The sequence below is a fragment of the Marmota monax genome, unplaced genomic scaffold, assembly GCF_021218885.2.
Source record: "Marmota monax isolate L192 unplaced genomic scaffold, Marmota_monax_Labrador192_F-V1.1 WCK01_AAM20220418_F8-fsc00109, whole genome shotgun sequence".
NCBI lineage: Eukaryota > Metazoa > Chordata > Mammalia > Rodentia > Sciuridae > Marmota > Marmota monax.
This window is the reverse complement of record NW_026695229.1, coordinates 6,180,769-6,195,945: the sequence shown is the minus strand read 5'-3', so window position 1 is coordinate 6,195,945 and position 15,177 is coordinate 6,180,769. Positions and strand designations below refer to the sequence as shown.

Genomic DNA, 15,177 nt, shown 5'->3' with positions numbered 1-15,177 from the left:
TAAGGGATATTTTTGCAACTTCAATGATTTCTCACTGAATATCCTTTGTAGATTAGTCAGTAAACACAGAAAGTGGGACAGTTTGGTTCTCACTTACCCTCCTGCATAGAAATTTAAAGACTTGTGTAATTCTGTAGGAGCGGGGAATCGTTTCATTCATTAAGTTGCAGTGTAAGACCCAGGAGCCAACATTAGCTTTTATGTGTAAGGAATAGTGGATCCATGCTGACTGTGTGTGACTGCAGTAAGCCCAGCCCAGCTGCTATCACCTGTCTGTACACACCATGAGCTCAAGTCACACAGTTTTAAATGGTACGTTAGGTGTTTGTGGGATGCCTCAGTACCCTTCTATATGCTGTTCCTTCTGCCTAGAACTCCCCTTTCCACCCTGAAAAGCATCTCATCCTCTGTCAAGACCAAGTCTAGCAGCACATCCTCTGTGACATCCTATCTCAGGCCCTTGGCAATCTCCCCTTTGTATCCTGTAGCATTTTGCTCATTCTTTGATTAGGGTATTTACTTCATTATAATATCTTCTTCCACAATCTGACAGGTTGTATCAATCATCTTTGTGTCCTTGTAGTGGCTTCTATTTCTACTACATACTATTCAACCAATGTTTCCTAAATGAAAGTGCATGTGTGTGTGTGTGTGTGTGTGTGTATGTGTGTGTGGTGACCACTTTGAGTATCTGATTTACGTGATCGACATTCTTCCAGGATTTATTCACAATCACCTACAAACAAAACTGGTCAACATCAGGCTCTGAAGGCAAACCACCTGGTTTTATTTCAGAACATTTCTTGGCATGGTAACAACCTATTATGAGTAGGTTTCCAGGAACTAGAGATGCCAAGATGAATTAGATGTAATCTCTTTTCCTGAGGAGTTCAAAGTCTTATGAGGAAGACACAAGACAATCTGACATTGTGATGGGAAAGACCATTGTGATGGGAAGGACTGAACAAGGAAGCACTGTCCTCCTGAGACCTGAGGTGGGAGAGTCAAAGAATGCCCCATATGGGAAGTGGGCTGAGACTTGGGGCTGCATGAAAGCTGGTAGTTGGGTTAATTAAGGATGTATGATTAGAAAACCACAAGAGGAGTTAAAGAGCATCCAAAGATATGGCTGTGTGAAAGCACGAGGGATATTTGGGACAGCAGCCATAGAGAGTGGCCTCGGCATAGGGTCTGAGGTGAAAGGCAGTGGGGGGTGAAGATGAAGAACACCACACTCTGGACTGGTTTATTCAACACCTGTGTCTGACTACCTTCTCCCCTGCCTTCCCTACCACAGTCAGGAGAGTGGAACTTAAGGTTTTTCCATCCTGCTGTGGTCATGCTGCAGGCAATAGGTGTCTGCTGGGAAAGGTTTTTCTTCTAGAATGTATATGCAAAGCTGAGAATAAGGGAGTGATTGTCAATATCCTGCCAGAACAAAACCAGAGAGTCAGAAATAATTTTAGAATTTCAAGTGGATTCTAGTTGACTTATTTTAGCCAAAAAACATTCTGTTGGTGTGGATTTTACAAATGTAATCTAAGACTGACTATAACACCTTCATGACTAAGTGTCTTAAATAAACTGCTCAAGGTTTCGTTTTTTTCATATGCCATTAATTCCTGTAGCATCTTGTATTATCCCTAGGAATGCAGTGAAGAGTCCAGAAGTAATTGGTGAGAATAACCAGGACTAAAGGAAAAAATGATTTAAGATTCATTATTTCATGCTGAGGACACTGTTTTAGAATCTGTTGATAACTAAAGCTAGTAGCACGCTTAAGTACAGCTCTATTTCCCCTATGCCCACTTCTGAGCTCTAATGGAGCTCTTCTGTGAAGCCCAGGAGAGGGGTCATTAAGCTGAGGAAGGAGGTGGTATAATTTAAGAGACAATGAAACAGGTCCGCTCCCAAATTCTAATTACATTTTCTTGTCAAGGATGCTTGAAAGTTCTACCTCCGAGGGGGTCTGTTCTGAATAATAAAGGATGTAATCTTGTCTGAAACAAGTGCCATGAGCAGGAGCACATCTCCATCAGTCACAGGCAGATGAGGAGAATCCAAGCCTCTAATAGAGGATCATAGGTCTCTCACATCTACAAAACTTAACTGGCTAAGCTGGGATTTGAACCTTGGTCTGTGTGATTGAAAAGCTGTACCTTTTTTTTTTTTTGTATTGGAGATGGTACCCAGAGGCACTTAACCACTGAGCCACATCCCCAACCCTTTTTATTTTTTATTTTATGACAGGGTCTCGTGAAGTTGTTTAGGTCCTCCTTAAGTTGCTTAGGTCCTTGCTAAGATGCTGACACTGGCTTTGAACTTGCAATTGTCCTGTGTTAGCCTCCAGAGCCGCTAGAATTACAGGCGTGTACCACTGTGCCTGGCAAAAAACTGTACTTTTGACCTCTGCCTTATACTCTATCCACTGTCTTTCCTGGAGCCTCCCTGCTCCTTCATCCACACAGTTTGCTGGTTGTAACTTCAAGCTGAAGCCTGAGAGTTAGGCAGCCAAATGGGTTGTGACAACTCTCTGCATGTCTCTAGGAGAGGACTTAGTCATTATACAGTCAAGTCTGACATGTGACTTTGTTGAGGAATCCCATATCTCCTGGCAGGCAGAGGAGACACATTCAGAAGTAGAGAAGCGCCTTATCAGATGAATCAAACTGTTCACCACTCTTAACAATCTGCCTGGAACTGTTCAGACCACCAAGATGGATAAGTGATTAGATTTCATAACTGTTTAAATCAAGCAATATGATATGTAACACAATCAGGAATACTCTAGGACTCATTAATTTACCGGTCTCAGGAACCTGATAATTTTAGGATCTGTGCAACTGGTTTAGAGTGCTACATACGCCTTTGGGCATTCTTGCTTGAAGACCACATGCATAGGAAGAGCTGTGAGAAACTGCGAGTCTCAGCTGAGTACACTTTTCTTCCTTCTCCCACACAAAGGGCACAGAGAAAGTGTATCCTGCTTGCAGGCACAGGTTCTGAATCAGAGGTTACTGAGAGCGGCTGTCACAACCCATTTGGCTGCCTAACTCTCAGGCTTCAGCAAACTGTGTGGATGAAGGAGCAGGGAGGCTCCAGGAAAGACAGTGGATAGAGTATAAGGCAGAGGTCAAAAGTACAGCCTTGATTAGATCCAAGGTCAATGGACAGCCTGGATTAGATCCCTAAGAGCAGCAATCTACAGAGAATGCAGCTCCTTCCCAAGACCAGAAGTCTCAGAGCCAGGGGGATACCCCCAGAACCTAAGGCCCCATAAAAGAAGAGAAAATCACATAAGCTTTAAGGTTAGGGTCAGTCACTTGGCTATGTTCCTTAGACCCCCTTTTAGGGCTTCTGGCACTTACCTCCGCCTGCCAGATGGGGTTCACTGTGTTGCCTATGATCTTGGATCTCCTCTCCTGTCCATGGTGAGGAAGGGCAGGGAAGATGCTGTGCTTCCCAGGCTGAATAGAAATCTTCAGATAAGGGTCTGGGTTGAAAAACATCCCTTTCTTCAATCCCATCGCCTGGAAATCTATAAAATAGAGCAATATTTTAATTGAAGTATGTTTTAATGAGGTTAAATAGCATATCGGGCATTATAGAAAGAGAAAAGTCCATCTAAAATGTGGAAAAATCTTTTCAAATTTTGGAATATTTTTTACCTGATTACAAACATGGATGGATGAGTCTATCTGGAGACACATCCCTCTATTTTTGGAAAATTTACTAGCATATGTTATGGGACATTTGATTCCATATATTTGGAGCATTTACTAGTGTATATACTAAATTGCTTTTTGGTGAGAAGTCCTTGTAATAAATGAATCCAACTACTCAGACATGACCAGCATCTAGTAATTTTTTTTTTATTTTTAATTTTTTATTGTGGGTTGTTCAAAACATTACAAATTTCTTGACATATCATATTCCACACTTTGATTCAAGTGGGTTATGAACTCCCACCTTCACCCCATACACAGATTGCAGAATCACATCAGTTACACATCCATTGATTTACATATTGCCATACTAGTGTCTGTTGTGCTCCGCTGCCTTTCCCATCCTCCCCCCTCCCCCCTCCCCACCTCTCCCCTCCCCTCCCCTCCTCTCTCTCTACCCCCTCCACTGTATAACCCTGAGGGTCTCCTTCCATTACCATGCAATTTCCCTTCTCTCTCCCTTTCCCTCCCACCTCTCATCCCTGTTAAATGTTAATCTTCTTCTCCTGCTCTTCGTCCCTACTCTGATCTTAGTTACTCTCCTTATATCAAAGAAGACATTTGGCATTTGTTTTTTAGGGATTGGCTAGCTTCACTTAGCATAATCTGCTCTAATGCCATCCATTTCCCTGTAAATTCTATGATTTTGTCATTTTTTAATGCAGAGTAATACTCCATTGTGTATAAATGCCACATTTTTTTTATCCATTTGTCTATTGAAGGGCATCTAGGTTGGTTCCACAGTCTTGCTATTGTGAACTGTGCTGCTATGAACATCGATGTAGCAGTGTCCCTGTAGCATGCTCTTTTTAGGTCTTTAGGGAATAGACCAAGAAGGGGAATAGCTGGGTCAAATGGTGGCTCCATTCCCAGCTTTCCAAGAAATCTCCATACTGCTTTCCAAATTGGCTGCACCAATCTGCAGTCCAAGGACCTGAACAGACACTTCTCAGAGGAGGACATACAGTCAATCAACAAGTACATGAAAAAATGCTCAACATCTCTAGCTGTCAGAGAAATGCAAATCAAAACCACCCTAAGATACCATCTCACTCCAGTAAGATTGGCAGCCATTATGAAGTCAAACAACAACAAGTGCTGGCGAGGATGTGGGGAAAAGGGTACACTTGTACATCTAGTAATTTTTTGATGCTTCACAGACTTTGCTTAGCTATAGGTTAGCTGATCTTTCGATATTGTCTTTCTCTGAATCATAGAATTCATTTTGATACTTCCAGCAGCATTTTTTCCCTAAACAAACATAGTGAAATAAACACACAGAGGCATATATACCTACTGAGTGTTAGAGCTTCATTACCATTTCAGGCTTTCTCCTTTAGCTACCAACTTTATGTCACCAGTCACATTTCATTGCTGGGAACTGTTTTGGATTAAGTGTAAGAAAAATAATATATTGTGAGACTATTGGAGATAAGCTCCATTGATATCTTATCAGGTCTGTGAAGCATGTTGGAGTGAAAGGGTTTTATTTACTCTGGAAGGTCTGTGAGCTCAGGTCTGCAAGTCAGAAGCAAAATGGGGATAAAGGAATTGAGACTTTGTCCCTTCCCTATTCCTGCTCTGCTGCCCTGCATGGCATGCCTCTTGGGCTATAGGATGTCACTGGAGTTTTGGTTAGGGAAAATTCCTCTTGGTTTCTTGTACACAATTGTGTAGGATTCCTTATTCCTACTTTTTTTTGGAGATTGGCATTAATAATTGTTGTTTCTCAACCATTTTACAAGAACATGAGAATGACAAGTCACAAGTTGTTTGATTTAATCTAGTAATAACCAAATTTTTGAGTTCTTTTTTTCCCTCACTTTTTTCAACCTGGACAGACACATGCTAATATTGTCAATGGATCTTTAGACACTCATTTGCTCTACTGGGCTCACTTTTATTTGAAAAGCCCCAGATTGCTGTCCATCTCCCAAGGAGGCTCAAGCATAAAGTATCCTATTCTCTGATCTCTGACATTCATGGTCTGTAACATTTGTTGATTTGACAAGTTAAGGTTGTAGTTTTCAAATTGTGCTCCACAGAGTCCTTGGGCTTCATGGCATTTTGTTCTCTTAGAGCCCACTGAGTTGGAATGGAGTATGTGAAGTCTTGAGCCTCACATATCATTTTAAACAAAGTTGCTCAGGACTTCTTTTAAACTTTTAATTTTGAAATGATTTCAGATTTATAGAAGAGTCGCAAAGAAGATGCACAGATGCCCTACCCATCCTTTATCTAGTTTTCCCCACTGTTAAGATAGTATAGAACCATAGTCCATTCACAAAAACTAACAATTAACTTACTCAACTATTAGCTAAAATACTATGAACTAAATTAGAAGAATTTATTTGGATTCCACTTCTTTTTCCATGAATGTGCTTTTTGAAATGGTTTTATCTGTTTTATTAACTGGGGTCCACTGGAAGTTTTATTAGACAAAGGAAGGGTTCGCTGCTTCTCCCCTGGCTCTCCCCAATTTTCCCTTTGTAAACTCTCAATTATTGATACTTGATCTTGGAGGAAAAGCAGAAGAGCATCTTCCATTCCCATCACCTCAAAGTGCTTTTACATTTGTTACTTACTGAATGCTCCATTATCTTCATTAGGTCAAGGGGAACTGAGTAGATTACTTTTTATGTTAGCTTTACAGATGGGGAATTCAAGAAACAGAGAGGTTGAGTAACTTGTAACTTGTAGGTTAGAGTCGAATTGAAGGGGCCTCCTACTCTTGATTGACATTCTCATTCTTTTCACAAGGCTTCTAGGTGAACAACACATACCTGAGAGAGAAAAGCTGATCAGCCTCCGACTTCCTTGCCCTTGGACGGTCTCATCAGAGCCAATGCTTTTAAAAATCTGTAAGAAGAAGGGAAATGGGAGACAAGAAAAACAAGCATTGAAACAGAGACTCACAATCCAACACAAACAGGCTAAATCACTGTTATTTCTCCAAATACAGACAAGGAAGAGAGCAGTATTGTGATTTCACTGGACAACCATTGATTAAAATAAGCTGGAAACCTAATCTTCCCTGATAAGGGAGGATCTGTGAATGGGAGTGAGGGGTACTTTTCAGAGAAATCAACAAACATAATTACTGTGATATTATAGTTCCTTTGTAACTATTTATGCAAACAATGCCTTTTCGGATTCAAATTTGCAAAAAGTATTTATTAAGGCAGGGCCTAAGGCCGTAGAATGATAGGTCAATAAATGTTCACTATTGTAATTATAATGTGTTTTCATTTAGGAAAGTGCAGTGTTAAACTGCTGTATCTCCACTTATTATTATTATTTAGGGATTTCCAGGAAACTGTTCATTAGGGAGGAACCGGAACATGGCATTAAGAAGTTACTCTGAAGTCTCTCTAATTTAATTAATTGCTTTCCTGGGAAATTTCAGAACATAATTGTTACATGGATTATCTACAGTCTTGCAGGTATTTGCAAACATTGTTTAATATACATAGATTGGTTAATCAAAACTGCTTGAGTCCTGGTTTCCATTCTCTCCTAGGAAAACTTTTCTCAGAAAGGATTTTTAAGTATTAATTCCAAAGCAGAATTAACTCTTCCTAGATACCTTTGAACATGTTTTGTTTACAGAAAACAAATTTTAAAAATCTGAGTATCAAGTAAATCTGCACAGTATCCATTTTTAAGAAGATAATCTGTACTGAAGAAGGGGAAAAAATGGAAAATCCAATAATCTCTTATTCAAAGTCCCTTTGTAGATTGTTTGGGTTTATTCTGTTTCTCTCCTCTCTGAGTGTTCTTGATGGTGTGATTGAATGTTCCTGTAAACCTCCTGAGATTAATGATTGTAAATTGCTAGGTCTCACAGCTTCAGCTCAAGGGAATAAGAAGGGGTTTTTAGACTACTTCTTCCTGTTGAAATAGGCATCCCTGGTAGACCTGTAAGCTTGGCTACACTCTGCAGGCAAATCTTGCTAGCCTCAGGTGTGAGGTGCATCTCAGTGATGCTGGGCTGCTCAGCAGAGAGAACCAATGGGGGTGGCACATGCAGTGGGGCTTGGCATCAAGCGAGATAGGAGCTTGTCAAACTCTTCAACAGATTTCTGACTTTTAGACTCCCATTTGATAATAAAGAAACAGAGTAAGACGTAGCTGGGGTTGATGAGTTTGGCTACTATCCTTCCAGGCTGCCATGAACTGAGCAGCTTTCCGCCACCATGCTCTTCCACAATGATGTTTCTGCTTGAAGCTGGCTGACCACAGAATCCTCTGAAACCATGAGCCAAAATAAATCTTTCCTCCTCTAAGTTGTTCTTGCCAAGTATTCTGGTCACAGAAATGCAAAGCTGACTAACCATTCCTTTCTAATTTGTGTTTCTTCTTCCCATTGATTGGCCGACACAGAGAAATGACCAACAAATAAATGAGACTACATTCTCAGGATAGGCCAATCCTTAACTCTTTAAATGGCCAGTCCTCCCGGGAACAATCAGGGCTTCAAAATCCCTTAATGTTATGTAATTTTCTTCTTTTTCAACTCTGCCTGGGCAAAGGTAATAGGTGACCTAGGCAGGATGAACTCCCTTACAGTGCTATACTTGCCTAACCAAGACAGAACGAATTGTTGAAGTCTTTGGTTCCTAATGCTAGCTTAAAAATTGCCATACTTACCTGTCTTCTTCTTAATATATAAGTTCTTTGAGGAAACTTCAAAAAACCATCATTTTCACAGAGCCTTGTAAAAATACAAGTTTATAGTGAATGGATTCAATTTACATTTTTAAAAGGTGTGGATTAAACTGCCTATATCATGCCAGGCTAAAATTAACTTATTGCTAAAATGTGCAATGATAACAAAGGACACTATATTGATTCCTTCCTTTTAAAAGCATGCATATTTTTGTTCTTTTTATTTAAGCATTCTTTTGCTGGCTATTCAGGCTATGCACAAAGAGGGTTTTTTGGTGTTGTTGTTGCTATTTTTTTTAATCTTTATTGCATTAAAGCAGGAGAGAGGAAGTAGTGGGGAAAGGTTGATCAATGGGCACTAAGTTACAGTTAGATAGAAATAAGAAGTTCTGGAGTGCTCCTGTCCAGTAGAGTGAGTATAGATGATAATAATGTATTGTATATTTCAAAGAGTTAGAAAAAAGGATTTTACATGTTCTCACTATAAATGATAAATATCTAAGGAGATAGATGTGTTTACCCTGATTTAAGCATTATACACAGTGTACACATGTATTGAAACATCACAGGGTAATCCATAAACATGCTGTTTTATGTATCAGTTAAAAGTTGGAGAATTAAAAAAAATTGTGTCTATCAACAGAAAAAAAGTACTAAAGTTTTTAGAAGCTCAGAAGGGAAACTCATATTATTTAAGACTCCCTAAAATTCTATCAAAACTTGGCTTTTCATTAATGTTATTTACAACATCACCTGAGCCCCAGTCTGATGATATAAAAGTGGAAACAATAGTAGCTGTGACAATTATTTTCCAGGAAGTAAAAATGTCTGCCCGGGCCTGGGAAGGCTGGACACTCCGACTTCTTGTTGGAGATGAGCTGCAGAGACACGTTCGAGGTTGAGAAATCTGCTGCACTCAGACAGACTCTACTATGGTTTGTTGACTGTGAGAGTGACATGAAGGCTCGGCCAAAATAGCTTCACCCTGAAGTGACCTGAGGTAGAGAGGTGGGGACATCAGGGATGTAGGGATATTGCTTGTCTGCTCAGGTCTGACACATTCCCTTTGGTTTGTGTCCAAGGTCTGATTGTTATTCCAGTCACTTGGAGCTGGGTCAGGCTGCCCCTGCATCTCAGACACAGCTCTGGCAGTCACTCATAAATGTTTCCACAACAAAGCCTACTCGGCAAATGGCTTAGCAGATTCCTAACCAAGCCTGTTGGTGGTGTGCAGATGATTCCCTAGGGAACTGGCAAGGATCTTGGAGTTGAATTAAGGCCTTTGGGGTTAAATCAGATGCATCTCTCTTACTCCCATTCTCATGCTGTCTTGTAAAAGTTTTAAGTATGAATTTGCATGGCTTTGGAACAAACATCAAAATGCAGTTCAGGAAAGCAGAGTTGCTATCAGGGCTTTCAACTCTAGTGGCAGGTGGAAGGGGAGACTTCTGTTTCAACAGTAGGGAGACTTTTAGCTCTGTTGACAAGGCTACTTCAGCCTTTGCTCTCTACCACATTATTCAGATTCTACCTTTTCTTTTCACAGTATCACTGCATGAAAGATGAGGCTGTTTCTAAAAATACTCAACTGTGTCTAATCACTCAGTCATATATGCATGATGGCCTACTTCTTCCACCTTCCAGCCTCCCAGGACTTCTCAGATGGGCACTTTCATTCCTAGAGGTAGGTGGATGTGCCCAGGGGGAAGAGTGTCTGCCTTGAAGCATCAATTTTACTCAAAATTTTAAGTAAAGCTTTTTATTTTTAAAAATAGACATAAAAACATAAAGTTAAATGTAAAATGAGCATGCATTTTGTAGCTAAAGGAGGAGATTTCAAAGAACTCTCTGAACTGCATCCCAGAATAGTTGAGTTCTGGGTTTGCTCCTTGGGGTCAAAGCTGGAGACTCTCCTTGTAATATATGTGGCACTTCCTACAGGACCCTGGCCAAGTTATGGTTGATTTTGATGTGGTAATTTCATTTACACACCCATGATTATCCTCAAATGATTACAGAATTCTTTCTCCTACAAGGCTCTAGTTATCGAAAACCAAGTTGAAAATGTTGCCAGAAATTGAAGTTCATGGCTTCACTGAGCCTTTATCTATTTATCTGGTCCACATAATTCTGATTCACCTAAAAATGAAAAGCACAAGTCTCCATGACTTCAATGGAATCTAAAAATCAGGGGCAAAGTAGTATTTACATTATGAATAAAAAAAATCCAAGCTGTTTCATATCAGCAGTCCAAAGCAGGGAATTAAGTTCAAAGATAATAGATAAGATCAAAGTTGATCTTTCCATTTTGATCAAAGATTCCTTATGAGTTCAACATATTTTGCCTTCAAGATAAAAATCTATTAAATAATCAGAAGTGCCTCTAAACCACCTTTAAAAAACAAAATCTGACTGATGGATGAATGGATAAAGAAAATGTAGTATATATACACTGTAGGTGTGAGAGAGATTTCCTCTACCCTCCTTAGTGCCTATGTGGACTCTTTGGCTATATCTAGGAATCCAATAAAAAAAAGCGGATTAACAAGAGAAAAGTAAAAAAGTTTTATTACATTTACACACATATATATACATCTTTACAAAAGAGTGAAGTCTCAAGAAATGAGTAAAGTATACTTTTATACTTTTTAGACAAAGAATAATAAATTTGTGAAGGATGACAGGGCAGATGGAACTCTGGCTAGGGCAGTCAATGCTAAGGATGTAGCTAAAAGATAAAGGGGGCTGAGGGGATGCAGAAGCTGGTGGAAGATAAGGTAATAAGTTTGCTTATTTAGGTTTATTGTAGCCCCATTACCAGCTTTTAGTGATCAAGGCTATTTTCCAGCCTTGGTATGTGAAGGAAAGCCCTTTCAAGAGAATCTTGTTGCAGCCAGGGAAAGATAGGTCAAATGGCCCTTTCCAAAGTTACTGTCCCTCAAGTGATTTCAGCTTGAAAAAAAAATCAACATACCAATTTGGTAAATTTTGAGATAGTACAGCTTTAAGTCCTTCAATGCTATATTATTTAGTCATAAAAAGAATGAAATTCTGTCATTTGTGGTAACATGGATGGAAGTAAAAGACATTGTGAAATAAGTCAGACACAGAAAGAGAAATATCATGCTCTCATTTAAATGTGGAAGTTAAATTTGACCTCATAGAAGTGCAGAGTGGACTAGTGATTGCCTGAGTCGAGGAGGGGTGTGGGGAGAAAGGGAGACAAGATGGCATTAGGAACAGGGATGCAGCTGGATATCAGGAATAACTTCTAATGTTCTATAGCATAGTAGAATAATTATGCTTGTCAACAACTAATATTTCAAAATAGCTATTAGAGAGAATTTTGAATGTTCCCATCACCGAGTGATGATAAGTATCTAAGGTAATAGATGCCAATTATCACAATCTAATGATTACACATTATATACACATATTGAAAGATCACACTTTGCCCCACACAACTGTATAATTAGTCCACATCCATTTAAAATATGTTTAAAATGAATTCAAACCAATCATCCGGGGCCTCCAAGCATGGTAGGCAAATGCTTTACCATTGAGCTATACCCCCAGACCCCTCATCAATTTTATATATCTATAAATTAAAATTTTACTTGCCTGTAATATTTTCTATTTAAGACTTAAAATGTTGAATTTGTTTTCACAAATTGTTATTAAATGTTAACTTGATGGAATACTTCATTTTCCATTCCAGATATATAAGATTACAGATGATAAGGTTTCAACTAATATCTTCTCATGATTATGATAAATGTTTCAGAAGGAATAAGTAAATATAGCTCTGTGACCAAAAAGAAAAAAACAAAACAAAACAAAAAACAACAACAAAAAAAACCAATCCAGTGTCCTAGTTCTGCTTATAGTTCCAAATTTCTGAAATGTTCAAATGAGCAAATTGTGAACAATATACAATACAAATGTTTATAGAATGCCTTCAAATAAATTTCTCTTGTTATAGTCTCATAAAATGACTGTTAAGCAGTAAAGCAGCTCATTTCAAGGTATCCAATAGAGAGGCCTATCAACTAAAGGATCAAGTCACATTTAGGGACCAAAAAAAAAAAAAAAAAAAAAGAAAGAAAGAAAAAATCGTAAAACTCTCTAAATCAACTGCATTCAAGGCATCTCCTTCCCTGAGTTGAAAGACTTCAAGGACTCATCAAAGCAGCAAGAAGATAAGCACTAATTATGTGCCAAGTACAGAGCCAGTTCTTCCATACATACTATTTTAATTGTAGAGAATTAGGCATTTTTCACCCTCTGTCCCCATCTCCCCATTTACAAATGTGAAGGCAGAGCTCAGAACAATTCAGTGACTTCCCAAAATTCACCAGGGATGACTCAATGTCTGGTTCACCTGGTTTAAATAGTACAAGAGTTGCAGGAGCCTCCTCCATTAACCAACCCCTTGGGGCCATTTCGTCACACCCAGGCTGACAGCTCTTCTCTCCTTTGCTTATATTTTGCTTTTTTTGTTCCTATTCTCCCTGCTCTCTTCTGATTTCTGAAGCTGCTATTCCTAAACTGACTCCCAGAGTCTTCCCAGCTCCTGCTTTCTTTATTGCTCTGAAGGTAAGGTACAGGCTTTCCAAATTCAGGGCTCCTTAGGAAAAAGAGATGGATGGGAAAAAATGAGGTATTTCTCTTACAGTTTTTATGGTGCAAGTTGGAAATAATGTGTTAATTTGTTAGGAATGATTTTCTTTACTCTGACTGCTTTTGGCCACACAGGATTGCAAGATTTTAGCACCAAGGGTAAATCTGCTTTGGGCAAAGGGGTGCTGTTTGAGATACTCATCATTTGGCTGACTGAAAAGATATGAGAATGTGTGAGAAGCAGTGTGCTAATGAGAATGCTAGCTAAATTAATCAAATACTGGATGTTTCCTAATGATTCTTGGTATCTCCCTTCCCACACTGAGGATTAAACCTTATGATGCTAGGTAAGTACTCTACCATTGAGCTACATCCCCAGTCTGCTTAAAAAATAGTTAAATCACTATATTTGCCCTAGTGTAGAGGGTCTCCAAATTAAACCAGAATCACCTGAAGGACTTCATAAAACACAGATCATAGGTCCCACCCCATAATGGCTGACTTTTTAAGTCTGGGGAGGAACCCTGAGTCGGTGTTTCTTAGAAGTTCCCAGGTGATGCTGCTGCTTCGAGAAGCACTTAAGGGTAATGGAAGAACAGATATTTTAGAGTTGTCTCTAACTAACCCTCAAAACTGTTTCCACTCTGCTGGAAACCCCTCAGTCACGGTTGGGACTGCACCATCCATAAGGGACAAATAATCTTCTTTGCATCCCCATCACTGCATCTTAGTCCACCTCATCTTACTTTATTGTCTGGATGACTATTACCCAGTTTTCCCCCATTCTCTGTGGGTCAATCATTCTAACCTGGCTTTATTAATTAAGAGGACCCCACTGGCCACAGGTAAGGCTGCAGGCTGTATGTTCCGCGGACACTTTTGCTTTGGCTCATGGAGTATTTGATTTTTTTGAAAAAAAAAAAATAGTTCCAAGTGTAGTATTTGTTTTTAAACAGGAAAGCCTCACTAAAATGTAGACTTCTCAAACTTAAAAAAGAATCAGATTTTCCAGCACCAAGCAGCTGAAGCTGAGAAACAGCAGTCTTCATGAGAAGCACCACAACTTACCAGGCCTCTGTGACTGTGTTTTATCAATTCTAAAACACCCATTGTTTCACATTTGAAGGCTCCTGAAATCAGAGTCTGGCTGACCACTGGTGGATCTTGCAATTTGAATTGCAAAGGTTTTTCTAGCTTAGTGGTAAGAAAATCAATGATTGGTCTTACGATTCATGGTACCTTGGATTTGATGATACTGGCCTGGCTCCCTGGAAGCTCTTGAATCTGCCATCCTTACAATAGAAGTTCATTGAAATATTTTATATTGGCCATTGACCTAAAGTAGATTGCATATAACATAATAATCAAGTAATATTTTATATTAGTTCTTTACAAAGAAATTGAAAATTTAGGCATGGATGTTGAATTTCCCAGATCAGGAGTAGACAGATGCTGGGGGGGGGGGGAATCTGTGGAAGTGGGCATAGGCAGGTGTACAATATGGTGTTGAGAGACAGGCAAGCTGGGGCCAGTGCTGCCATTTCTCTGCCAGCTCCTCAGACTGTGTGGCTTAGGGCAGGACAATCAATTGATCTAATGCTCAGTTTATTTTTGCTGCTGTTTTGTTTTTCTATCAAATGGAGATCGTAATAGAACTCATCTCACTGAGTTCTCCTGAGAATTGAACGAGATAATGTGCATAAACTCTTAGCACAAAGCCTGGCACCTAATAAATGCTCTAAATTAGATCAACATCGATTGTTGTGTATTTATATTGTTATCTAGTCTCTGATCTTTTAAATGAATAATAATAATACCCATCCAGTATTAATAAGGGGCTTGTGAAATAGAAAATTAAAAAAAATAAAAAAGTACATAAGCAGATTGTCTCGTAGTTGATTTTTTTCTTTGTAGATGAGGAACAGGAAGCATAAACAGGCCAATAAAAAAATTGCTTGAGGTCACCTAGCTGATTGTACCAGACACACAGGGGCCAGAGCCCAGAAATTGAACCCTTAATTCACAGTGGAGGGGAAATTCATTTCCTTTTGTTGGATATTTTGGTCTACCTCGGATGAGTTCTAAATAGGCCATACCCTTAAAACCAACAAAAAGCATTGATCTGTGTCTAAACCTTTGTGTTATTTATATAGTATATTTGTAT

At 39.2% G+C, this 15,177-nt stretch overlaps 1 protein-coding gene across 7 annotated transcripts in view; it reads right to left on the bottom strand.

The window, feature by feature from the left end:
* Hecw1 (HECT, C2 and WW domain containing E3 ubiquitin protein ligase 1) overlaps positions 1 to 15,177 on the bottom strand; it is a 417,595-nt gene that overhangs the window by 158,518 nt on the left and 243,900 nt on the right. For all 7 annotated transcript variants that reach the window (XM_058576839.1, XM_058576837.1, XM_058576840.1 and 4 more), the window contains 2 exons: positions 6,509 to 6,584; positions 3,369 to 3,538 (listed from right to left, as the gene is read on the bottom strand). In XM_058576839.1, coding sequence (XP_058432822.1) covers positions 3,369 to 3,538; positions 6,509 to 6,584 — 246 coding nt within the window. The remainder of the gene's footprint in view (positions 1 to 3,368; positions 3,539 to 6,508; positions 6,585 to 15,177) is intronic.